The sequence below is a fragment of the Symphalangus syndactylus genome, chromosome 13, assembly GCF_028878055.3.
Source record: "Symphalangus syndactylus isolate Jambi chromosome 13, NHGRI_mSymSyn1-v2.1_pri, whole genome shotgun sequence".
Classification (NCBI taxonomy): Eukaryota; Metazoa; Chordata; class Mammalia; order Primates; family Hylobatidae; genus Symphalangus; species Symphalangus syndactylus.
Window position 1 is genome coordinate 33,933,035 of NC_072435.2, and position 25,836 is coordinate 33,958,870.

The following is a 25,836-nucleotide window of genomic DNA, read 5'->3' on the forward strand; positions in this document are numbered from 1 at the left end:
GGCTGCAGTTCCTCACTCGACCTTGACCGCCTCCCAGAGCAGCCGCCCGCTCCCACCCCCACCCTCGCCCCAGCCACTCCCGCGCCAGAGAAGGCACTTCAGACTCCGGAGCTGCTCTTCTGCAATTCGGTGTTTTATTCTTTCCAAATCTCAGGCTTATGCACAAGATGGAAGAGCACTGTTAAAATAAAAAATGGACCTAAAGTGGCTTGGCTGACGTGGCTAGCTGGCCACTGAGCCGCGGGTCCCGGGTCCCACCCTGCTGTGGGGGGAGTCCCTGGGCCCTCTTGGCACTGTGTGGCCTGTGTGCACCCCAGGTGACCAGGCACCGGGACCCCTGCAAGGCAGAGCAACAGGGCAGGGGTTGGCCCTGGCGGGGAGTGTCTCCAGCTGCCGCGCACCCGCAGCAGCCCGTTGTCCCCTCCCGGGCCAGCTGGTCTTGCAGCCGTCCTGGCAGAGCTGGGGGCAGAGCCCGCAGTCTTATTCCCAGAGGTCTGGAGTTGCCGCAGGTGGTGTTGCGGTGCCTCTGTGCCTGATGACCCAGCCCGGGGATCCCTGGCTGCGGCACCACACTCAGAGGATCTGCTCGGTGCTGGAGGCCGAGATGTCCAGGAGCCGCCAGGCCGCGTAAGGGTTGAGCTCGTCCTGGTCTCGGCAGAGCGCCCATACGTACAGCATCCGCAGCACCTTGTCCTGCAGGGTGGGGTGGGAAGGGCACTGTTGAGAGGGTTGAGGCGACCCAGGCAGCTCTGGGAGGGGCCAGGCTCTGTGGGGCAGGAGCCACCAGCAACTTCCCCAGGGGCTGGGAGCAGAGGCCAGCACAATTGCCTGGACTCAGGAACCACCCAGGCCTTGGTAAAAACAGACAGGTCTGCTGGTCTCCGACTCCCTCAACCCCAAACTCTGGCCCGGAGGTTTCTCCGCATCCCCACCCAGTCCCAGAGCTTCAGGGCTCTGAGCTGGGGTCCCTGCCAGGTGGCCACACAGATCTTGGAGACAGGCAGTGTCATGTGCCCACCCCATCCCACTCCCTCACTCACCGGGTCGCCCTCCACCACCTCGCCTTTGGGGTTCCTGACCACCATCACCAGCTGTGCCTGGAAGGTGATGATCAGCACCGGCCCCTGCTCCATCATCTTGCCCATGGCCAGCTGCAGAGGGGTCGAGATGGGGGGTGGGCCTCAGAGGACGGCCCAGCTACTCCCCTGGAGGTGAAACCCCTGTGCCTAGGCCCTGCTGGGAGAAGGCTCCAGCACCAGGCTCAGCACCGGTCCCTCCCTGTGGGCCTTGCCTCTCAGATCAGGACCAGGCCTCCCTCGAGACCCTCCCCTTGGACAAGCCCAAGACCTCTTGGATCAGCACATGGCCCCCAGCCTCTGGCAAGGCCACCTCCTGGGCCCTGTCTGGGCCATAGTTCCCACCCCCGATGGTGGCCCGGGCCCCCACTGCGAGAGGTGCTTACGTCAACGTTGTCAATGTCTAGGATTCGAGAATGGAACTGGAGACCCAGCGCCTTGGCCTGCTGGATGGGGTGGGCCAGCTGGCTGTAAGTCTGCAATGAGAGGCCGACACGCCTGCGTGATGCCACCCAGGGCGGGCACCATGCCACACAGAGCTGCTGCCCACACACCCTGGTGCCCGGGTGCCCTGCCGCCAGCCAGCAATGGCAGAGGCCAAGAACCCAGGTCCAAGTGGGGAGGCAGGTGTCACTCACTTACTGGCCCAGATCACACACTTCCCTCTCCTGGGAACGACACTCTACCCAGATGACCCAATGAAAACAGGATTAATCAGCAAAGTGGGTGATTCTCTTGGAACAAAATCCCAAATCTACTCGCAGGGCTAAGCTGGCGGCCCCTTGGCTGATCTTTCATACTTCCATATTCACTGCACTCTGAATCTTGGCCTGAGATCAAACGCCTCTTCTAGGATCTGTCCTCAGCCCGAGGCTGCCTCTGTCACTGACCAGCCCCCAGTGTCACCCTCAACACCCCTGCGCCTGTGCCGGGCACAGGAAGCAGCCCCCGAGACACGTTTTCACTGGAGGTTTCTCTGGGCTTGGCATGAAACCATGAGAGAAAAGATGTTCCAATAGCATCTACTTTTTATGGAAACGACTGATCTGCGGAGGGGAGAGAAAAACACACACAGAGCCAATCCTACTTGTTCGGTTTCTTAAAGGTGACATTTTAAAAACACTTCTGTGGACGTGGCTGGAACTTCGGCTGTGTTTCCAGGGCACCAGCAGCTCCCTGGCAAAGCGAGTCAGCTGTGGCATAATGGTCCCAAGGTAAAAACAAAACAAAAAACCAAAAAAAAAAAAAAAAAAATCCACATCGAAACTCAAATGCCTGCTGGATTAGTCACTATGCAGGGGAGTATTTAAAAAGAAAATCTGACATCTTCTCCTCTGCTTTTTCCAAGTTGTTTATGAGCTGGGTGCAGAATAGAATTAGCCAAGAAAGATTCTGGATCGCTTAATATGAAGAAGCCGGGGGAAAGACACACAGGTCGGGGAGCGAATAGGGTGAGATGAGGTGGCCTGAGGAGATGGGAGCTGGGAGCCCCACAGGGATGGACTCAGGCAGAGACAGGGAGGCCACCAGGGATGGGGCGGACAGCTAGACCAGACCCCAGGTACGCGGTGCTGCTGGTGGCCCCCGAACCCAAAGCCTTGACTCTGAGAAGCAGTTGAGGCCTCACCCGGACCAGCTCCTTCCTGGTGTGGAAAGACTATCGATGTTTTGTTTGGATCTATGTTTCAGGATCATGTCGTGAGGACAGCTAATGGGTCCAAGAAACTCGGCAGGCCCTGGAGGCTCCCAGGGCCTGGGGAGGGGCACCCAGTGCCGCAACCCCATCCGCGCCCCATAGGTGGTGGCCCTGGGTCACCGATGAAAGCTCCCCCTACCCTTCCAGGGGCTGTTTCGTTACCAGGGTTACCTCTACGGGTTCCCTCTGGCCTGGGGCCAGCACTGCCCTGGTTTCTGTGATCACACTTCATTCTCACGACCCCTGGGAGGTGAGCACAGGGACTCTGCTCTGGCCTGGGAAGTGGGGTGGGTGATACCTTCAAACCCCACTTGGCTCCCAGCACCCTCAGTCATGTGGGAGACCCACACTCTCCCTGACCCCCGGCCCCAGTCTGCACCCCAGGCCACTGCAGCCACCTGAAATAGGGCAGTCGGGCCCCCCAGAGACCTCATTTTACTTCACCTCTCCTGGGACTCTCCTTCCCTACATTATTTCTTTCTTTTCTTTTTTCTTTTTTTTTTTTTTTTTAAGACAGTCTCGCTCTGTTGCCCAGGCTGGAGTGCAGTGGCGCAATCTTGGCTCACTGCAACCTCTGCCTCCTGGGTTCAAGCAATTCTCCTGCCTCAGCCTCCCTAATAGCTGGGACAACAGGTGCCTGCCACCACGCTTGGCTCACTTTTTTTTTTTTGGAGACAGAATCTTGCTCTGTCGCCCAGGCTGAAGTGCAGTGGCGTGACCTCGGCTCACGCAACCTCCACCTCCCGGATTTAAGCAATTCTACTGCCTCAGCCTCCCCAGTAGCTGGGATTACAGACGTGCACCAGCATGCCTGGCTAATTTTTTATTTTAGTAGAGATGGGGTTTCACCATGTTGCCCAGGCTGGTCTCGAACTCTTCAGCTCAGGCAGTCGCCTGCCTTGGCATCCCAAAGTGCTGGGATTACAGGTGTCAGCCACCGTGCCCTGCCACTTGGCTCGTTTTAAATTTTTTTGTAGAGACGGGATCTTGCTGTGTTTCCCAGGCTAGTCTTGAATGCCTGGGCTCAACCAATCTCCCGCCTTGGGCTGCTGGGATTGAAGGCATAGGCCACTGCGCCCAGACCTAACCAAAATTATTTTAAGATTGGAGGGAAAAAAAAGGCCCAGTAAAATTGGCAGCTTTGTGATCTCTCACGGGCCCAGGGGACACCCCCAACCAGCCATCTCTTAGACACCAGCCCAGAGAAGGATTCTCCCTAACAAAGTTTACAGTCTGGGAGCAAAGGACTGGCGGGTGACCCGGTGTCCAGCCTGAGAGCCCAGATGTGTCACACGCTGAGGAATGGAAGGTGTCGGGGGCGGGGGGATGTCAGGCTCTCGGAGGGTGAGACGTGAGGATCCCCCCACCAGGAGCCCAGGTCCTGCCTGTTGGGAGCTACCCCAACGGAGCCACCAAAGTGGAACTTCTCCATCGTGATCCTCCATGGTGATTTTTTAGGCCTTAAAAAAAAAAGAAAGGAAGTACTCACAGCTTCATAGCACCAGTCTTTGAGAATGTCAAGCTCTCCAGAAATCATGGCCTAAAAAGGAAGGGAAAATAAGTACCAGAACGAGAGTGGGCTTTTCAGGCAGCAGGCGAGGTCCTGGGAACATTCTCCAGTGATGCGGGGTGGGGAGTTTCCTCAGACACCCCCGGCTGCCACCTGTGGGGCGCGGGTGGAGCTGTGGCACTGAGTGTCCCTCCCCAGGCCCATCCCTGCTGGTGTCAGTGCCTGGCTCTGGCCTGGGCACAGGCGGAGGGCAGCCTGTGGGCGACCACCCAGGAGGCACCCCACAGGGGGAGCCCCCTGGAACCTGCTAGAGGAAGAGAAAGGCAGCTGGGGACCCAGCTTTCAGCCTGGTCAGGAATCCAAGCCAGGGAGATGAGGACCCACACTCCGGCTCCCACAGTGAGCCCATGTCCTCTGTCCTCCCAGGGGACCACGTTTCGGACTGCAAGGCCCACCATGGGACCGGCTGCCTCCTAACTACTGGGGGCAGCGAGAGGGAGGGGTGGGCTGCAGGGGGCATGCCTGGGCTGGGAGCTGCTTCCACAGGATCCCGGAGCCTGGGCCAGATCCGATGAGGGGGAGGAAGGCGCCTGCAGCGGGGAGAAGAGCGGGAAGGAGCCGGATGCTGGTGGTGAAAGCTGTGAGCGGTAGGGGGCGGGTGGCCAGAACACTCGGCACCCATCACCCATCCTGGAAGGCACTGCGGTGCTCAGGCTGCTGTTTTGGGGCATGGCGCCCATCCGCACCGCCTCCCAGCCCTGCCCGAAGTGGCGGGAAGGATACGGGAAACTGGAGGAGGAAGAGGATGTTGGGCAGAGGCCGGCGGGGCCAAGGATGGAGAGTCCCATGAAGGGCCTTCCAGAGGCCTGGCCCGACTGGGCCAAAGGTGTCCAGGCTCCTCCTGCATCCTGGGGGCTGCAGAGAGGCAGAGGCAGCAGGGAAGACAAGAGGCCACCAACCTCAGGGAGAGGCTTGTAGGGGGCAGGCTGCAGCATGACCTTGAGCAAGATACCCTCATCTATAAGCCCAGCGAGGGTCTGGTTGCCAGGGAAAGCACCGTGAGGGAACCCCCTCGGCTGCAGCTCTAGGTCAGACGTGGCCTGGGGCCAGCTCTGATGTCTGAGGACAGACGCCCACTTCTCCCAAGGGGTGAGGGGCTCCAGGCACCTGAGACAATCCCTGGCCTCCAGCAGCTGCTCCCAGCAACCTCAGAGAACAGCCTCAGGCAGCAGGAGTGAGGGAAACGGCACCTGGCGGCACCAGAGGTGCCGGTAAGGCCCAGGAAGGGCTTCGGGCCATAGCTCACGGGGCAGCTGCAGCCGGGCAGGAGCCCGTGTGCAACCAGCCTCCTCAGAAAATAGCCTCGGCAGCGGAGCTCCCTGGCAGCACCCAGGGTGCCGGCTTGGGTGGGGGAGGTGGTGGAGCCAGGACCTGCTGCCTGGGAGGGGACCTGGGGGCGCAGCACCCACCTCCAGGACATTGGGGATGATGTCGTTCTCGCACTGCTTCAGAAACCGGTCCTTATCAAAGGCCGGGTCCACCCGGAGGATCTCCGTGAGCACCTCCGACATCTCTGTCTTGGAAAACAGACCCCCTGCAGGGAGCAGAGCCGGGAGTTCGGGGAGGGCCAGGGACCCCGCCCCACCACCAGCCTGCGAGGTCCAGGGATGACTCACTCACCCAGCAAGTCGGTGACCTTGTCCGTAAGGGCCCGGGACGCCCGGATGAACGCATTATCGCTTTCGTCATACTTCATCTTCATCTCGAAGAACCCTGTGGAAGACAGGGCAGATGCTGGAGGAGAAGGGGCCCCTTCCAGAAACACAACCCTCCCTCACAGCTTCCAGGGGCTCCCTGTGGCCCCTGCGGGATCCATCCTGACACGGGTGGGGTCAGGGAGGGGACGGCTGTGGACCTGCATCCTCATCTGTGCTTGGGGACCGCTGCCTGCCCACCTACCTGGCCAGGCGCAGAGGCCCCTCAGCTGCGGCCCTAGCGGGGCTGTATAAGTTATGGGCCGCCACCCCGCTGGCTGTTGCTTTCACTACAAAGGAAACACAGGCCTCTAGCAGTCCTCCTCACAGGACAAGTGACAGGGGCCTGAGGCTCGTTTCGGGGCCTTGACCGTGCTTATGAGGGAGCACCTGGCTTCTGGCGGCAGAATCTACAGCTGCACCATCAGGTGACCGCAAAGAAGTGACCGGCCCACTCTGACCCCGATCTCCTCCTCTGCAAAACGGGGCTCTGTCTTGTGCCCAAGGCAGGAGGATCACCCTGCGGTCCACCGACTGCCCGGGACACGGTCACCTGCCCTCCGAGACACCCTCACTCACGGTTAAACACCACGTTGTTCTCCTTGAAGTCCTTCCACTGCTGGTACCACTTGGAGTCCTTGTGCAGCACGACCCCCAGGGCCTCCCTGGGGAAGAGGGTGGGCCCTGGGGTGAGCGGCAGCACCGGGGCCACCTGTGCCCTCCTGCGGCTGCAGGGAGGGGCAGCAGAGGACAGTGGGCAGCTGACACCTCAAACCTAGGGGCTCTGAGGACCCCGCCCTCACCTCTCACCCTCAAATTTGAGGGAGCCAGGAACCTTGGGCAGAAGGCAAACTCAAGAAACTGACTCAGGAGGGAACCATTGGTGGGCCCCCGAAATAGCAGTAAAAGCTGCACAAAATGGGGGCAGCGAGGGCCACGGGCTGGCACCTACTCGTTTGGCTCAAACACTTTCTCCTCCTTGAACTTATCTCCCGCAAACTCCGTTCTCTTCCGGAGTTGCTGGGGCCTCCGGTAGGGCCCGGTCTGTCCCAGGACGCTGTCGTCAATTTCCTTCTTCACGGATTCCACCCCCTGCGAGCGAGGCACAGCAGGGCTGGGGTGGGTGTCTGGGTTCGGCCGCCCCGGGCTGCACACCCTGGCCCAGGCCTGGGCTCACCTGGGAGAGGGCTCTGAAGGCCGCCGTCCTGCCCAGCTTCTCCCCGCCTTTGGATACTGACTCGGCCGACTGCTTGGCCGTCTTGGCTGCTTCCTCCACGCCCTCCTTGATTTTCCGGCCGAGATCACTTTTACTGACTTCGTGAAGGCTCTACTGAGACACACACAGAGAGGGGGCGTTGGCACTGGCCCCGGGGGCGGGACGGGGGAGCAGGAGGAATGAATTCCTGCTGGAGATAAGGGCAGATCTGGCTCCCCGAGGCTGGCAGAGGCCTTCTGTGCTCCTGTGGTGCGCGGAACCCCCAAAGCCATGAGAACACCGCCATGGCTTCCGGGATGCTGGCCCCTGGGCTCTGGGTGAGACGCTGGGTCAACTGGTCCTTCTCCAAAATGGGCAGGAGTCCTCTGGAGACCCGGGAACTGCCTGGCAGCAAGGATTCCCAAGGAGGGGACCCCGGGGAAAGAAGGGCGGTGAGGGCGCCCCATGCTGGGCAAAGCTGGACAGAACAGGCAACCGAGGAGAGCCCGCAGCACCCCAGGAATCCTCACTCCCGCCTCTACCCTTGGGAGGGGGTGGAAGCGGCCCCTCCCCTCCTATTTTTAGGCAGGAAAAACATTTTCATGTTCTCCTCAAGGCCTGGCTAGCAGCACTTACTACTGCCAACTTACTGGGTCAACTGTCATGCAAGGTTGCCAGTCTGACCTCACCCTGCATGTGCCAGGAACTCCTGAAACCTTCACGAGGGTGGCAGCATGCCCCATGCCACCCACTGCTGCCAAGCCACCCCCACCCAGGAGCCAACTCTTCCTCCAGCCTCTAGCGGCCAGGGGACTTCGATGGCTCCAGCGGCTCCAGGCGGGCGTGGGACTGTTACCTCCTTCACGGTGCCCGTCAGCTCCCCAAGCTTCTTCCGTAGCACCTCGCTCGTCCGCACAGTTTCTGACTCGATGGTTTTCTAGGTAAAGAGCATTGTGTCCTTTTTTTTTTTTTTTTTTTTTGAGACGACGTCTCACTCGGTTGCCCAGGCTGGAGTGCAGTGGCACGATCTCAGCTCAATGCAACTTCTTCCTCCCAGGTTCAAGCGATTTTCCTGCCCCAGCCTCCCGAGTAGCTGGGATTACAGGGCCCACCACCATGCTTGGCTAATTTGTGTATTTTCAGTAGAGACAGGGTTTTACCACGTTGGCCAGGCTGGTCTCAAACTTCTGACCTCAAGTGATCCACCCGCCTCGGCCTCCCAAAGTGCTGGGATTACAGGCGTAAGCCACTGTGCCCGGCCAAGCGTTGTGTCTTTAAGTCTGTATGTTCTGACACGGCAGTGACACTTCTCTTACAGCCAAAGGTCCAAGAAGCATTTTCTCCGCAGCGCCTCCCTCCCCGCACCTGCCAGCATGCGCTGCCTCCAGGGCCCCTGGCTGCCCACATGGCTTGGATTGAGGGTCTCAGCAGCGGTGATCTCCTTGCCCAGAAGGCCGGCAGACTCGGGCCCCCGCTTGGCAGCTACTTCCTGAGAAAAGGAGGCCTAGCCTTCACCTTTCACCAGGTGGTAGGAGGTGGCCTTGCCTGTCTTTACTGTGCCCCTCATCCAGCCCCCAGCCACCACAGTTTGGTCTTATGTCTCCCGCCCCATCCATCCCACTCCAAACTCAGCCTGCTCTGTCTTCAGATGACCCCTGCATTAATGATAAAGAGGGGCTGGGCATGTGAGCTGTAGTCCCAGCTCTTTGGGAAGCTGAGATGGGAGGATTGCTTGAGCCCAGAGAGTTCGAGACCAGCAAGGCAACATGGCGAGACCCTGTCTCTAGAAACATAAAAAAATTAGCCAGGTGTGGTATCCCATGCCTTTAGTCACAGCTACTCAGGAGGCTGAGGTGGGAGAATCACCTGAACACGGGAAGGTCAAGACTGCAGTGAGCTGTGATCACACCACTGCACTCCAGCCAGGGTGACAGAGCAAGACCCTGTCTCAAAAAACCAAACTAGGCTGGGCACCGTGGCTCATGCCTGTAATCCCAGCACTCTGGGAGGCCAAGGCGGATGGATCACCTGAGGTCAGGAGTTCAACACTAGCCTGGCCAAAGTGATGAAACTCCATCTCTACTAAAAATACAAAAATGAGCCTGGCGTGGTGGCAGGCGCCTGTAATTCCAGCTATTCGGGAGGCTGAGGCAGGCGAATCGCTTGAACCCAGGGAGGTGGAGGTTGCAGTGAGCCAAGATCGCATCACTGCACTCCAACCTGGCTGACACAGCAAGACTCCATCGCAAAAGGGAAAAACAAAAAATGAACAAACAAAAAAAACCACAAATCAAACCAAACCAAACCAAAATCCAAGGGACCCGTGGCAGGTGCCTGCATCTCTGAGGCTCAGCTGCTCATTGGTAAGATGGGGACACTGGACCTGCCTCGCTGGGCCCTTACAAATAAAGGAATGCAGAGCCATTCCCAGAAGCCAGGGCTTGGCAGCTGCTCAAGAAGAGAAGTGACAATTAATAATCACAGGCTGGGAGCAGTGGCTCACACCTGTAATCCCAGAACTTTGGGAAGCTGAGATGGGCAGATCACTTGAGGCCAGGAGTTTGAGACCAGCCTGGCCAACACAGTGAAACCCCGTCCCTACAAAAAGAAATACAGGGATGGGCGCAGTGGCTTATGCCTGTAATCTCAGCACTTTGGGAGGCCAAGGCAGGTGGATAATTTGAGGTCAGGAGTTCAAGGTCAGCCTGGCCAACATGGTGAAATCCTGTCTTTACTAAAAATACAAAAATGAGCTGGGCAGTAGTGGTGTGTGTCTGTAATCCCAGCTACTCGGGAGGCTGAGGCAGGAGAATCGCTTGAGCCTAGGAGGCAGAGGTTGTGTTGAGCCTAAATCGTACCACTGCACTCCAGCCTGGGCAACAGAGTAAGACTCTGCTTCAAAAAACAATAACAACAACAAAAAATCAGCTGGGTGTGGTGGCGGGCACCTGTAATCCCAGCTATCTGGGAGGCTGAGGCAGGAGAATCACTTGAACCCAGGAGTTGGAGGTTGCAGTGAGCCAAGATCACACCACTGCACTCCAGCCTGGGTGACAGAGCAAGACTCCATCTCATAAAATAAAATAACATATAAAATATAAAATAAAATAAATAAAAAATAAAATAAAATAAAATAAAATAAAATAAAATAAAATAAAAAATAAAACCAGCACCATCACCTAGTTTCCACCAGGCTCCACTCAGAGGGCTACATCCCATAGCTGGTGTGCATGCGTTGCCTGGGGGCCTGTGAAGATGCGGGCGCTGGCCTGGCAGTTTGGGAGGGTGTGAGCCTCTGCATTGCTCATCCACTCCCAGGAATAGCCACTGCTGCTGCTCTGGGGACCATGCTTCAAGCTGCACAGAACGCTGCATGGTCTCATGGCAGAACCCAGAGGCCTGGAGACCCGCACCTGTCCCCTGGCTCCCTCTCATTAGTGCATCAGAGCAGTGACCTCACTTCCTCACGAGCCACCCTGCCCCCAACCGTCCAGCCCTGAGCTCCTCTGGCTGTCCCTGGCCTGGAGAAACCCTGGTCCTGGAAACAAACATGTCAACCAAGAAAGGTAAGAAGCAAAGGGGCCCAACACGGTGGCTCACACCTGTAATCCCAGCACTTTGGAAGGCTGAGGTGGGCAGATCACTTGAGGTCAGGAGTTCAAGACCAGCCTGGCCAACATGGTGAAACCTCGTCTCTACTAAAAATACAAAAATTAGCTGGGCGTGGTGGCACGTGCCTGTAAGCCCAGCTACTTGGGAGGCTGAGGCAGGGGAATCACTTGAACCTGGGAGGCGGAGGTTGCAGTGAGCCAAGATCACGCCACTATACTCCAGCCTGGGCGGGGAAAAAAAAAGCAGCAAAGAAACTCACGTATTTCCTTCGGGCCTCCTGGAGCACGTCTGATTCTTCTAGCTTTCTGGCCTCATCACGGAATTTTTTTATACTTTCTTTCATTTCTTTGTTTTTGGCTAATTCTTGTTTGACATTATCTAGCAAGCCGGACAGAAAGCCTTTTCTGTTTCCAGAAGAATATGATTTGGACTAGAAAGAATGTACAAGAAAAAAAATTTAAAGAACATAGTAGAACACAGAATGAAATGCCCCACAGAGGGACTCTGAGGGATTTTTTAAAATGTTCTCTTTTCTGCTGATATACATTTAATGATGATTAGCTATCTCTTTTATAATAATAATAAAAGACAAAGAAACAGCAGGTGATAAAAGTGTAGTATATCCAGACAACAGAATATTATTCAGTGCTGGAAAAAAATGAGCTCTCAGCCACTTTAGGAGGCTGAGGAGGGAGGATTGCTTGAGGCCATGAGTTTTGAGACCAACCTGGGCAACATAGCACCCTATTTAAAAAAACAGGCTGGGCGCGGTTGTTCACGCCTGTAATCCCAGTACTTTGGGAGGCTGAGGCGGGCAGATCACCTGAGGTCAGGAGTTCGAGACCAGTCTGGCCAAAATGGTGAAACCTCGTCTCTACTAAAAATGCAAAAGTTAGCTGGGCATGGTGGTGTGTGCCTTTAGTCCCAGCTACTTAGAAGGCTGAGGCACAAGAATTGCTTGAACCCGGGAGGAAGAGGCTACAGTACGCCAAAATTATGCCACTGCACTCCAGTCTGGGTGACAGAGTGACGCTCCATCTCAAATAAAATAAAATAAAATAATTTAAAAAACAAACAAGAAATACGCTTTCAAGCTGTCAAAAGACACAGAGGAACCTTAAATGTGTATCACACTAAGTGAAAGAAGCCACTCTGAAAAGGCTACATACTGCCTGATTCCAACTATAGAACATTCTGGAAAAGGCAAAACTAAGGGGACAGTAAAAGATCAGTGGTAGGCCGGGCATGGTGGCTCACGCCTGTAATCCCAGCACTTTGGGAGGCCGAGGCGGGCGGATCACGAGGTCAGGAGATCGAGACCATCCTGGATAACACGGTGAAACCTCGTCTCTACTAAAAATACAAAAAATTAGCCGGGCGAGGTGGCGGGCGCCTGTAGTCCCAGCTACTCGGGAGGCCGAGGCAAAAGAATGGCGTGAACCCCAGGGGGCGGAGCCTGCAGTGAGCCGAGATCGCGCCACTGCACTCCAGCCTGGGCGACAGTGAGACTCCGTCTCAAAAAAAAAAAAAAAAGATCAGTGGTTGCCAGAGGTTGTTAGGAAGAGGGTGAGTTGAGTAGGGGAAACACAGAAAAATGTTAGGGCAGTGAAACTACTCTTATGATACTGTAATCACAGAGAATGTACACCACCAAGAGGGAACCGGAAGGTACACCATGCATTTGTTAATAATAATGTATCAACATCCACTCAATTGTAACAGATGCGCCACACTAATGCAGGACATGAAGAATAGAAAACTGTGTGCCGGATGGGAGAGGAGGGGCATGGCAACTCTTTGTACATTCTGTTGGATTTTTCTGTAAACCTAAAACTGCTCAAAAAGATAAAGCCTTGTAAAAGCAAAACAAGGCTGGGCATGGTGGCTCACACCTGTAATCCCAGCACTTTGGGAGGCCAAGGTGGGCGGATCACTTGAGGTCAGGAGTTCCAGACCAGCCTGACCAACATAGTGAAACCCCGTCTCTACTAAAAATACAAAAATTAGCTGGGCGTGGTGGTGGGTGCCTGTAATGCCAGCTACTCAGGAGGCTGAGGCAGGAGAATCACTTGAACCCAGGAGCCGGAGGTTGCAGTGAGCCAAGATCATGCCACTGCACTCCAACCTGGGTGATGGAATGAGACTCCATCTCAAAAAACAAACAAACAAAAAAAACAAAAGGCTGGGCACAGTGGCTCATAATCTGTAATCCTAGCACTTTGGGAAACCGAGGCGGGCGGATCACTTGAGGCCAGGAGTCTGAGACAAGCCTGGCCAACATGGTGAAACCTTGTCCTCTACTAAAAATACAAAAATTAGCCAGGTGTGGTGGCGCATGACTGTAGTCCCAGCTACTGAGGAGGCAGAGGCAGGAGAATTGCTTGAACTGGGGAGATGGAGGTTGCAGTGAGCGGTATCTCACCCCTGCACTCCAGCCTGGGCAACAGAGTGAGACTCTGTTTCAAAAAAAAAAAAACAACAGAGAAACAGTTTAATGAATGATCATACAAATGATCATACAATAATCCAATCAGGGGGAAGGGGCCACCTGTGGTCAACTTTTCCACAGCTGTGTTGGTTATACCAGCTCCAGGTGGGATCCCCCTCCCTGGCTCCTGTCAAGCTACAAGAGAAAGCTGCATCCAGCCTGGTGCTCAGGCCCTGTGGAGTCACACACCTGTGGTCCCAGCTACTCAGAAGACTGAGGTGGAAGGATCGCTTAAGCCCAGGAGTTCAAGGCTGCAGTGAGCCATGACAGCGCCACTACACCCTAGCCTGGGCTACAGAGTGAGACCCTATCTTAAAAAAAAAAAAAAAAAAAAACCCAGTGCTGCTCCCCAGGACAGGTGGCCAGCCCTCCTGTCAGCAGGCTGCAGTCCCATTCAGATGCCACTCTGGCCAGCCTTTCTCCAGGGGAAGCCCAGGTTCTAAGTAAGATCATCCAGGATCACACAAGCTTATGGCAGACCTACCAGAGACTCGGGCTACAAACCATGGGAGTGAGTGTGTGGCGGGGGACTAGACAAGTAAGGGAAAGAGTCACAGGTCCTGTCCCACACCCACGATGGCCCCAGGACAGGACTGGAGAGGTAGGTAGCTGCCTGCAAGGAGGCAGCTGAGCTGAGGCTCTGGGCGCCAAGAGATAGAGAGAGAGAGGGAGACAGAATGTACGCGTTGCCCGAATGTACAGGTCTGGGAAAGGGAGTCAGGTTTTGGGCTTCTGTCCTCACGATTCTGAGACACCAACAGAAGCACAGTTGAAGAAGAATGACCAGGAGAACCTGAGGTCTGGTTGTGACAAGGTGACTCTGTACCAATGATCAAAGGGCTATCTTCCAGAAAAGGAAATAGCCATGCTTGGTGAGGTACCCACGGGCAGAGGTCATAGGGAAGTAGAATTCAGTTAAGTACAGGGGTCTCTTCCAAGCATTTGAACCAACATAAAGGGCTATAGTGACAGCACCTTATCCCCTTACGACATCAAGCAAGAGGCAGGTCAAGTGTTTCTGGGACCAAGAAGGTCAGGCACACTGGTATCTGTCATTCTGAAGGCCCCGGACACAGAAGGCCCACCACTGAGATGGTGTGAGCCACCTCTACAGCCCCATCCCTTCCTCGTGCCAATGGGATCTGAATTTTCAGGCCTCCCCTGTGTCTGCTGGCCTGAGCATCCTGAGTCACTCACCAGTGGCAGCTCTCCACCCGGCCGGCACATCTGATAGGTCGACCCATGGGGTAGGTTGTGGCTGGAAAGAAATTGGATTCCACTGCCGAGGCATCTCTAATTGGGGGAAGAGAAGAGAAAGATCCATTCTAACAAGAGGCTGACTGAGAAGTAAGCAGACCACACACAAAACAGCAGGGTCACCTGCGACTCACTGGCCATTTTTTTTTTTTTTTTTTTTTGAGACAGAGTCTCAGGCTGGAGTGCAGTTGTGCGATCTCAGCTCACTGCAACCTCTGCCTCCCGGGTTCAAGCGATTCTCCTGCCTCAGTCTCCCGAGTAGCTGGAATTACAGGTATGCGCCATCACATCCGGCTAATATTTGTATTTTTAGGAGAGAAGGGGTTTTGCCATGTTGGCCAGGCTGGTCTCGAACTCCTGACCTCAAGTGATCCACCCCTCCCCTGGTTTTCCAAAGTGCTGGGATTACAGGCATGAGCCACTGCACCTGGCCTCATTGGCCAATTTTTATCTTATGCCTGATGCATGCTGGGCACTCTGTAATCTTCCCAAAGTCTGAGAAGCAAGTAGAAGCTGGTGGAAAGAGAAAATGCTGTGTCTGTACCTCCAGGGCCTACATCTATCCTTGTGCCCCCGAAACTGGGGGAAAACGGACAGGTCCCGGGAAATGCCAACCCATGGGGGGAAGAAGGCTAAATGTACCAGTACAATTTAATCCCTTAGTCTGAAAGTAGGCACTCTAAGCTTCTACGCTAGTGGCAAGCAGTCTTCTCTTGCGAGCCCACCCCATTTCTGCCAGCCTCCAAAGGTGAGAGAACCGGATTTTCAGACACAAACATCGATAATGTGTTGCTCCAGGGACAACTCTGGAATAAACTTACAATGTCCCCCTCAAGCATTGGGCTATAAACAGAGTAATTTAGGGGAGTCGCTCTGGGCAAAGACTGGGCTGACCTCATGTAAAAGGCACTTGCTGGCCGGGTGTGGTGGCTCACGCCTGTAATCCCAACACGTTGGGAGGCTGAGGCGGGAGGATCACCCGGTCAGGAGTTCGAGATCAGCCTGGCCAAAATGGTGAAATCCTGTCTCTACCAAAAATACCAAAATTAGCCGGGCGTGGTGGCACAAACCTGTAGTCCCAGCTACTCAGGAGGCGGAGGAAGGAGTATTGCTTAAACCCAGGAGGTGGAGGGTGCAGTGAGCCGAGATTGTGCCACTGCACTCCAGCCTGGGCGACACAACAAGACTCTGTCTCAGAAAAAAAAAATCAAATAAAAATAAAAGGCACTTTATTCTCCTATCAAATAATGAACTTTAAGTTCTGTGCGGGCACTGAGCTGGTGGCTCATGCCTGTAATCCCGATACTTTGGGAGGCTGAGGCGGAAGGATCGTTTGAGCTCAGGAGTTTGAGACCAGCCTGGGCAACATAGCTAGATCCTGTCTCCACAAAAAATTGGGGCAAAAAAAAAAAAGCTCTGTGCAGGTCCTGTTCAACTCGGCACCCTGTTACCCAGCACAGAACCTGGCGTGTTGATGTCAAAAGACCAGGTACAACTTCTCCACCATTTCCACATTTCCTGGGCCGTTTTTCTCTCTGTTCTCTGCCTCCTACCTCTGAGAACCCTATGCAACATCCCAAACTTACACAGGTGCCTACTATCTCCTGTATTTACTTGAGGATAACTTTTTTTTTTTTTATTTTTGAGACGGAGTCTCCCCCTGTCGCCCAGGCTGGAGTAAAGTGGCAGGATCTCGGCTCACTGCAACCTCCGCCTCCCGGGTTCAAGTGATTCTCCTGCCTCAGCCTCCCAAGTAGTTGGGATTACAGGAGCGCGCAAATAGTTGGGATTACAGGAGCGCGCCACCATGCCCGGCTAATTTTTTTGTATTTTTAGTAGAGATGGGGTTTTAGTAGAGACGGGATTTCCCCATGTTGGCCAGTTGATCTCGAACTCCTGACCTCAGGTGATCCACCTGAGGCTGAGGCAGGAGAATCGCTTGAACCCGGGAGGCAGAAGTTGCAGTGAGCCGAGATCGCGCCATTGCACTCCAGACTGGGCGACAAGAGCGAAACTGTCTCAAAGAAAAAGAAAAAAGAAAAAACGAAGAGCACGAGCAATATAAAGTACTACTTTCTAAGTGCGCCTTACACGTCTTGACTCCCACTGCCCTGTGGACCCAAGAGCCTGCCAGGGCGCGAACCACCTCTCGCACATCCACAATGAACGTTAGAAGAAACGAGACAAGAAATGCTCTCGGTAGAGAACCTGGCATTTAACTGCGAGCTGTGAATTTCACGGTTTTTTTTGCCTTTCCCTCTACTTTTTTCCACGGGACGCCACCGCCCCGGCTACCATTCACTCTCCAGTATACGTGGAGTCTGATCAGAGGGCGAAGGGTGATCAGCTCCCTCCCAGGCTCCGCGCATCGCCGCCCCCTGCCCGGTAAGCTCGGTCCCCGCCCTCAGGCCACGCTCTGTGCCCCCTGTCCTGGCCTCTGCTATCCAAAGATCCAACCCCAAGCTTTCTACGGAGCCCAAGCAAGGGTCGCGAAGGCTAAGGGTCTGAGAAGAAAGCCTTGGTGGCCGAAGGCCCAGAAGACCCCTAAGCTCGCCCTGCCAGCGCCGCACCGCCGCTCACCCGTGGACAGCGGCACCAGCCACTCCGCAGCGCCGCCGCCGCCATGTTGGAGAATCGTGTGACCTTCTCGCGGCGCGGCCCGGTTGCGTCATCCGCCTCTTCGGCCTAGAGCGGCGCAAGCCTGAGAAAAGCCGGTCCGGGAGCGGGGTTTCGGGGAGGGAGAGCCCTCCGATTGGGTCCGTCATAGGGGCGGGACATTAAAAGGGTAGGGAATTCCTAGAGAGCTTGACCTCTGATAGGGCAGTGTTTTGGAAGGACGGGGCCCGTGACTGGATGTGGCCCGGGGGAGGGCCCTCCTGGGAGGGTCAGATCCGTGATTGGGCGCGACTACGAGGGGGCGGAGCCCAGGGGCGTGGATTCCGTCACCTGCGGTGATTCGGCTACAGAACGCACCGGGCGCTGGTGGCAGGTGGTACAGGCACGTGGATCCACCGACCACAAGGACGGATTCGATTGGATTCTGATTGACCGGCGGACCAGCTCCAGAGTAATTGTCTGTGGCTGTCCCTGCAATGACTGATTGATTGACAATGGCTAAGAGACCAGCAAGTGAGTCGCTCCGAGAAAGCGAAGGAGCCCACTCTTGTGCGGCGCTTTGAGAAGACGCCTGTTGGTTTTGACCCCGAATAAGAAGGGGAAGCTGAGAGCAGACTGACTGTGGTCCAGTCCTACTTCGATTCAGTGTGAATTGACACTCTGACCTGAAGAAGCCCAGGCCTTTGTCATTTCAGCACCCCAGATGCTATTTTCCATTCGAAGAATGCCGCCGCCACCAAGTGGCGGTATTTTAACATAGCCATGAAATCCGGGGATGAGGAGGAGGGTTGGTCACCTGGGGGAGCTAATGTATGTTGCTGTTGCTGTTTGTCTTATTGGATCCTTTTTTTTTTTTTTTTTTTTTTAGAGCCAGAGCCTTGCTCTGTCACCCAGGCTAGAGTGCAGTGTCGTGATCTAGCTCACTGCGGCCTCCAATTCCCAAGCTCAAGTGATCCTCCTGCCTCAGCCTCTGAGTCACTGGGATTACAGGCGTGAGCTACCGCACCCGGTCTTTTTGCATTATTAACCTGTGATATGGGTTTATGGGACTTCATTATTTCAAAGGGAGGCAGCTTGGCCCCGGAGAGCATGCATTCCTGGCTTCTGCGCTGGACAGACTTGTGTTCTCCATCTCAGGAGCTCCCCCTCGAGGTGGAGGTAAGAGATGAGGGCTTCCACTCTGGCTTTGTTCGAGATGTCTTGATGCCAAGAGGAGCAAACTAGTTAAGCGGTTTGTGTACACAGGTGTGTTGCTGAGAATAAGGTCTGGGCTACAAATATGGATTCTTAGTTGTGGTTGAAAGTACAGAGTTTGGCCGGGCACGGTGGCTCATGCCTATAATCCCAGCACTTTGGGACACTGAGGCCGGAGGATCTCTCCAGCCCAAGAGTTTGAGACCAGCCTGGGCAACATAGTGAGACCTCTTCCTTACAACAAATACAAAACATTAGCTTGGCGTGGTAGCAGGTGCTTGTAGTCCCAGCTGCTCAGGAGGCTGAGATGGGAGGATCGTTGAAGCCCGGGAAGTTAAGGCTGTAGTGAGCCGTGATCGTGCCACTACACTACACTACACTACACTACACTACACTACACTACACTACCTGGCAACAGAGAGAGATCTTGTGTCAAAAAAAAAAAGAAAGAAAAAAAGAAGAAAGAGAGAAAGGAAAGAAAGAAAACTACAGCACTGGACACCCAGAGGCAGTGTGTCATATGAGCATGTCAAAGACCCAAAGATAAAGTGGAGATAGAAGAGTCCTTTAAGCCAGGATCCGTGGCTCAGTCCTATTATCCCAGCAACTCAGGAGCCTGAGGCAGGAGCATCATTTGAGCCCAGGAGTTACAGACCAGTCTGGCTAAAATAACAAGACCCCATCTCTACAAAAATAAAAAAATAAGCCAAGCATGGTGTCTCTCGCCTGGAATCCCAGCTACTCAGGAGGCTCAGGTGGGAGGATCACTTGAGCCCATTAGTTAGAGGCTGCAGTGAGCTATGATCGCGTCACTGCACTCCACCCTGGGTGACAGCATGAGACCTCCATCTCTTTTTTGTTGTTGTTGTTTTGAGACAGTCTCGCTCTGTCGCCCAGGCTGGAGTGCAGTGGCATGATCTCGGCTCACTGCAAGCTCCGCCTCCCAGGTTCACGCCATTCTCCTGCCTTAGCCTCCTGAGCAGCTGGGACTACACGTGCCCGCCACCACACCTGGCTAATTTTTTGTATTTTTAGTAGAGACAGGGTTTCACCATGTTAGCCAGGATGGTCTCGATCTCCTGACCTCGTGATCCGCTTGCCTCCGCCTCCCAAAGTGCTGGGATTACAGGCATGAGCCACCACACCCGGCCTTTTTTGTTTGGAGACGGAGTTTCGCTCTTGTTGTGCAGGCTGGAGTGCAATGGTGTGATCTTGGCTCACCGCAGCCTCTGCTTCTCGGGTTCAAGTGATTCTCCTGCCTCAGCCTCCCAAGTAGCTGTGATTACAGGCATGCGCCACCACGCCCAGCTAATTTTGTGTTTTTAGTAGGGACGGGGTTTCTCCATATTGGTCAGGTTGGTCTCGAACTCCCGAACCTCAGGTGACCCTCCCGCCTCAGCCTCCCAAAGTGCTGGGATTACAGGCGTGAGCCACTGTGCCCACTCGAGACCTCCATCTCTAAAAAACAATATTTGTTGTTGTTGTTTTGAGACTGAGTCTCACTCTGTCGCCCAGGCTGGAGTGCAGTGGCGCGATCTCGGCTCACTGCAAGCTCTGTCTCCCAGGTTCACGCCATTCTCCTGCCTCAGCCTCCCGAGTAGCTGGGACTGCAGGCGCCCGCCACCATGCCCCGCTAATTTTTGTATTTTTAGTAGAGACGGGGTTTCCCCATCTTGGCCGTGCTGGTCTCGAGTCCTGACCTCGTGATCCACCAGCCTTGGCCTCCCAAAGTGCTGGGATTACAGGCTTGTGCCACTGCGCCCAGCACTGTGGGAGGCCGAGATGGGCAAATCATCAGGTCAGGGGATCGAGGCCATCCTGGCTAACATGGTGAACCCCCGTCTCTACTAAAAATACAAAAAATTAGCCGGGCGTGGTGGCATGTGCCTGTAGTCCCAAATACTTGGGAAGCTGAGGCAGGAGAATCGCTTGGACCCGGGAGGCGGAGGTTACGGTGAGCTGAGATCGCACCACTGCACTCCAGCCGGGGCGACAGAGCAAGACTCCATCAAAAAAAAAAAAAAAAGGAAGACAATCTGGAGGAACTTGGAGAAGGCAAATGGAAACAGCAGAGGTGAGTGCTGCACAGTTCAGGCAAGGCAAGGACAGAAATGTAGCCGCGCCATTGCATTTTGCAATATGGGGGTCATTGGTGAGATAAGCAAGGGGGGTTTTGGTTGAGTGGTGGGCCTGGGAGCCAGACCTCAATGAGTGGAGATGGTTTTACAGAGGCGTGCTGGAGCCAGCGTGCACTGACTCGCAAGAGCCAGCCGGCACATCTTCAAGAATTCAAAGCCTCTCGTTAAACATGGCCAATGTGTAAACAATTAATTGTATAAACTTAAGATCAAATAGATTATATTAGAACAAAAGTAATAAATACGCAAAATTCATCACTTCCTAATTATGCTGCTACATGTTACTACTATCTGTGCTCTTGAGGGTTTTTGTTTCTGTTTTGAGACAGAGTCTCACTCTATCGCCCAGGTAGGAGTGCAGTGGCGCCAGCACGGCTCACTGTAGCCTCGACCTTCCAGGCTCAAGTGATCCTCCCACCTCAGCCTCCCAAGTAGCTGGGACTACAGACATGCACCATCACGCCCGGCTGATTTTTGTATTTTTTTGTAGAGACAGGGTCTCTCTATGTTGCACGGGCTGGCCTCGAACTCCTGGGCTCAAGTGATCCTCCCACCTTGAGCTCCCAAAGTGCTGGGATGACCAGCACAAGCCACAGAGCCTGGCTACTTTTTAAAATTTTTTGCAGAGGCAGGCTGGGCACAGTGGCTCACACCTATGATCCCAGCACTTTGGGAGGCCGAGGTGGGTGGATCACTTTAGGCCAGGAGTTTGAGACCAGCCCAGCCAATATGGTGAAACCCCGTCTCTATTAAAAATACAAAAAATAGCCAGATGTGGTGGTGCATGCCTGTAATCCCAGCTACTCAGAAAGGAGGCTGAGGCAGGAGAATTGCTTGAACCTGGGAGGCGGAGGTTGCAGTGAGCCAAGATTGCACCACTGCATTCTAGCCTGAGTGACAGAGCGAGACTCTGTCTCACATAAATAAATAAATAAATAAATAAATAAATAAATAAATAAATAATCTTTTTGTAGAGACAGAGTCTTGCGTTGTTGCCTAGGCTGGTCTCAAACTCCTGGGCTCACTCGATCCTCCCACCTCGGCCTCCCAAAGTGCTGGGGTTACAGGCATGAGTCACTGCACCTGCTGATCTTGGGGTTGTTTACATATGTGATGTCTGCGTGCTGGAAATACTACGTGAGTCACTGCATTGTGTACCAATTCTGTTTGATGATGCCATCTTTGTAGCTTGAAATCACCTACAAGCAGATCAGCCACAAGTGGTGGGAATATTTACACCAGAGGAATTGGCAAACATTCCAAGTCAGGAGCTCTTTGGTTGGTTTGTTTCTCTGGTGAGCCAGTTATTAAACATTTCACCAGCACAGCGGTGGTTGAGAATACAGGGACACAGAACACAGACTCTTCCCAGGAATATTCACTGTGCACAGAAAGTGAAATGATGGCAGCTGGAAGAACATATGGGAAGGAGTGAGAGTGCTTTGTTTTCCCTAACTTTTTATTTTGCAAAATTTCAAAGCTACAAAAAAAAAAAAAAATCGCAAGAATAGTATACAGGGCTGGGCGCGGTGGCTCACACCTGTAATCTCTGCACTTTGGGAAGCCGATGTGGGCGGATCATCTGTGGTCAGGAGTTCGAGACCAGCCTAGCCAACATGGTGAAACTGCGTCTCTACAAAAAAAAAAAAAAAAATACAAAAATTAGCCGGGCATGGTGGCACACATCTGTAACCCAGCCACTCGGGAGGCTGAGGCAGAAGAATCGCTTGAGCCCAGGAGGTGGAGGTTGCAGTGACCCAGGATCGTGCCACTGCTCTCCAGCCTAGGTGACAGAGTGAGACTCCATCTCAAAAAAATTTTTAAAATATTGGCCAGGCACAGTGGCTCACGCCTGTAATCCCAGCACTTTGGGAGGCCAAGGCAGGCAGATCACGAAGTCAGGAGATCGAGACCATTCTGGCTAACATGGTGAAACCCCGTCTCTACTAAAAATACAAAAATTAGCCGGGTGTGGTGGTGGGCACCTGTAGTCCCAGCTACTCGGGAGGCTGAGGCAGGAGAATGGCGTGAACCCAGGAGGCGGAGCTTGCAGTGAGCCGAGATTGCACCACTGTACTCCAGCCTGGGAGACAGAGCAAGACTTCGTCTCAAAAAAAAAAAAAAAAAAAAAATTCAAATATTATAAAAAAAAAAAATAAAAAATCTAGGATATAATGCATTTTCACTTATTGCATTTGGTTGTCATATCTCTTACAGTCGCCTTTGATCTGCAGAAGTCTCCTTCATATGTATATATTTAACAGAGTCTTGCTCTGTCACCAAGGCTGGAGTGCAGTGGTATGATCATAGCTCACTGCAGCCTCAACTTCCTGGGCTCAAGCGATCCTCCTGCCTCAGCCTCCCAAGTAGCTGGGACCACAGGCATGTGCCCCAAGCCCAATTACTAAAAATACAAAAATTAGCCAGGTGTGCTGCACTCTTGTAGTCCCAGCTATTCGGGAAGCTGAGGCAGGAGAATTGCTTGAACCCGGGAGGTGGAGGTTGCAGTGAGCCAATATAGCACCACTGTACTCCAGACTGAGCGACAGCGAGACCCTATCTATTTAAAAAAAAAGAAAAGGAAAGAAATTGGTGAAGAGTAGCCAGGCATGGTGGCACATGCCTGTAATCACAGCTAATTGAGACAGATTCTCCTGCCTCAGCCTGTGAGGCAGAGGCTGCAGTGAGCTGAGATTGCACCAGTACACTCCAGCCTGGGCAACAGAGTGAAACTGTGTCTCAAAATAAATAAATAAATAAATAAATAAATAAATAAATAAATAAATAATTGGGCTCATGCCTGTAATCCCAGCACTTTGGGAGGCTGAGGCGGGTGGATCACCTGAGGTCAGGAATTCGACACCAGCCTGACCAAGATGGTGAAACCCTGTCTCTACTAAAAATACAAAAATTAGCCCAGCATGGTGGCACGTGCCTGTAATCCCAGCTACTCAGGAGGCTGAAGCAGGAGAATCACTTGAACCCAGGAGTGGAGGTTGCAGTGAGCTGAGATCATGCCACTGCACTCCAGCCTGGGTGACTGACTGAGACTTCATCTCAAAAAAAAAAGAAAAAAAATTATCCATGCGTTAGTTTGGCACAGAAAAAAAAAAAAATTGGTGAAGAGGGCAGATTTCATGTATTTCCCTTTGTATTTTATCTTTTTTAGAGACAGAGTCTTCCTTCTGTGGCCCAGGCTGGGGTGCAGTGGCATGACCATAGGTCACTGCAGCTTTAAACTTCTGGGCTCAAGTGGATCCTCCAGCCTCAGCCTCCCAAGTAGCTGGGACCACAGGGATGCACCATCACACTTGGCTAATTTTTAAACTTTTTTGTAGAGGCTGGGGTCTCTCTATGTTGCTCAGGGTGGCCTCCAACTCCTGGCCTCAAGTGATCCTCCTGCCTCAGCTTCCCAAGTAGCTGGGATGACAGGTGTGAGGCACTGCATACAGTCTCTGGGGTCTCTTTTATGAGGCGTTAATCCCATTTATGAGGGGCAGTCATGACCTAGTCATCTCCCAAAGGCCCCACCTCTTTTATTTTTTATTTTTATTTTTTGAGATGGAGTCTTGCTCTGTCACCTAGGCTGAAGTGCAAAGGCAAGATCTTGACTCACTGCAACTGCCACCTCCTGGGTTCAAGCAATTCTCCTGCCTCAGCCTCCCGAGTAGCTGGGACTACAGGTGCCCACCACCACGCCCAGCTAATTTTTGTACTTTTAGTACTGATGGGGTTTCACCATGTTGGCCAGGCTGGTCTCGAACTCCTGACCTCAGGTGATCCATCCGCCTCGGCCTCCCAAAGTGCTGGGATTACAGGCATGAGCCACCGGCGCCTGGCCTAAGTTTCAATATATAAATTTTGATAGAGAACACACACATTTAGACCCCAGCAATTACAGCAGCCCAGACTGATGGACACGGTTGGTTCCCCTGGATTAGCGGAGTCCTGCCTTCAAGGCTGCCTGTGTATGTGGCAGGCAGGTTGCAGGGGACCTTCCCACCCACATACTGGGGAGCGTGCATTGGAATGTGCAGGCAGGGCCTATGATGAAGTCAGCAGCCACTCTCTGGAGACACGTCCAGAAAGCCTGTTCCTGGGAGTGTGTTCATCCAGAAAGAGTGAGATTTTCTTCTGGGTGGTCACAGAAAGACCCTTTATATTATTCATCTACTGGTATGTGACAAATTACCCCACAACTTAATGGCTTAACACAGAGCAGAATGTTAGTGGCCAGGGGCTAGGGAGTGAGAAGCTGCTGTTTAATGGGTGTAAAGTTTCAGATATGCAGGTGCAGTGGCTCACGCCTTTCATCCCAGCACTGTGGGAGGCCGAGGCGGGCGGATCACAAGGTCAAGAGATCGAGACCATCCCGGCCAACATGGTGAAACCCCGTCTCTACTAAAAAAATACAAAAATTAGCTTGGCATGGCGGCGCGTGCCTGCAGTCCCAGCTACTCGGGAAGCTGATGCAGGAGAATTGCTTGAACCCGGGAGGCGGAGGTTGCGATGAGCCGAGATCGCGCCACTGCACTCCAGCCTGACAACAGAGTGAGGCTCTGTCTCAAAAAAAGTTTCAGATATGCAAGATGAATACGTTCTACAGATCAGCTATATAACATCTTGCTTGTAGTTACCAATACTATCCCGGGCACTTAAAAATTTTGCTAAGAGGGCCAGGCACAGTGGCTCACGCCTATAATCCGAGCATTCTGGGTGACAGAGCAAGACTCTGTCACAAAAAAAAAAAAAAAAATCACATCACGGTAAATAGGATATTGAGACCTCACCTTTTAAACCAATGGTCCCCAACTCTTTTGGCATCAGGGAACAGTTTCGTGGAAGACAATTTTTCCACAGATGGTGTAGGGGGAAGCGGAGGATAATTTCAGGATGATTCAAGTACACTACATTTATTGTGTACTTTATTTCTATTTATTATCACATTGTAATATATAATAATTATACAACTCACCAGCATGTACAATCAGTGGGGGCCCTGAGCTTGTTTTTGAAAGAGCGTCCCCAGGGCCTGAAAGCTTGAAGGGATGAGGAACTCCTCCTTTCTCAGGCCCAATCCCAAGGTGCAAGGCCAGTTGCGCCAGCAAGACTGTAGAAGCAGGAAAAGAGCCTGGCTGGAAGTCACATACCTTGGCCAGAAGACACCCACCCCTGAAGATGGAGAAAGAGGCCATCCGGGTACCACGTAGCACTTACGTCAGACTGGGGCACTTCCTGTTTACAGGAGACTATAAAACCCCTGCCCCGTCTTCATTTGGTGCTGACGCCATTTTAGGCCT

At 53.6% G+C, this 25,836-nt stretch overlaps 1 protein-coding gene across 4 annotated transcripts; it reads right to left on the minus strand.

Annotated features, from left to right (window-relative positions):
• Positions 1-112: 112 nt before the first annotated feature.
• Positions 113-18,080, minus strand: TIMM44 (translocase of inner mitochondrial membrane 44). Of its 4 annotated transcripts, XM_055236068.2 has the most exons (13): positions 17,169-18,080; positions 14,529-14,624; positions 11,103-11,273; positions 8,088-8,168; positions 7,214-7,363; positions 6,989-7,128; positions 6,616-6,701; positions 5,963-6,055; positions 5,752-5,876; positions 4,262-4,312; positions 1,463-1,552; positions 1,041-1,151; positions 113-693 (listed from the first exon to the last, which is right to left on the minus strand). In XM_055236068.2, exons 1-13 carry the CDS (start codon positions 17,211-17,213, stop codon positions 574-576), a joined length of 1,359 nt encoding a protein of 452 aa, XP_055092043.1. In that variant the 5' UTR covers positions 17,214-18,080; the 3' UTR covers positions 113-573. The 4 variants fall into 4 exon arrangements, with proteins under 4 accessions (XP_055092043.1, XP_063471978.1, XP_063471979.1 ...); XM_063615908.1 differs by lacking the exon at positions 11,103-11,273 and having other exon boundaries at positions 17,169-17,303; XM_063615909.1 differs by lacking the exons at positions 11,103-11,273; positions 14,529-14,624 and having other exon boundaries at positions 17,169-17,296.
• Positions 18,081-25,836: the final 7,756 nt, after the last annotated feature.

What these genes read in the sequence shown, in the direction of transcription:
- TIMM44 (XM_055236068.2), bottom strand. Translation starts at nt 17,213, where the DNA reads ATGGCGGCGGCGGCGCTGCGGAGTGGCTGGTGCCGCTGTCCACGG. An exon ending in GCTGGTGCCGCTGTCCACGG is followed by an intron (nt 14,625 to 17,168) that starts GTGAGCGGCGGT and finishes TCCCCCAATTAG; the next exon opens with AGATGCCTCGGCAGTGGAAT. An exon ending in TAGACATTGACAACGTTGAC is followed by an intron (nt 1,152 to 1,462) that starts GTAAGCACCTCT and finishes ACCCCTCTGCAG; the next exon opens with CTGGCCATGGGCAAGATGAT.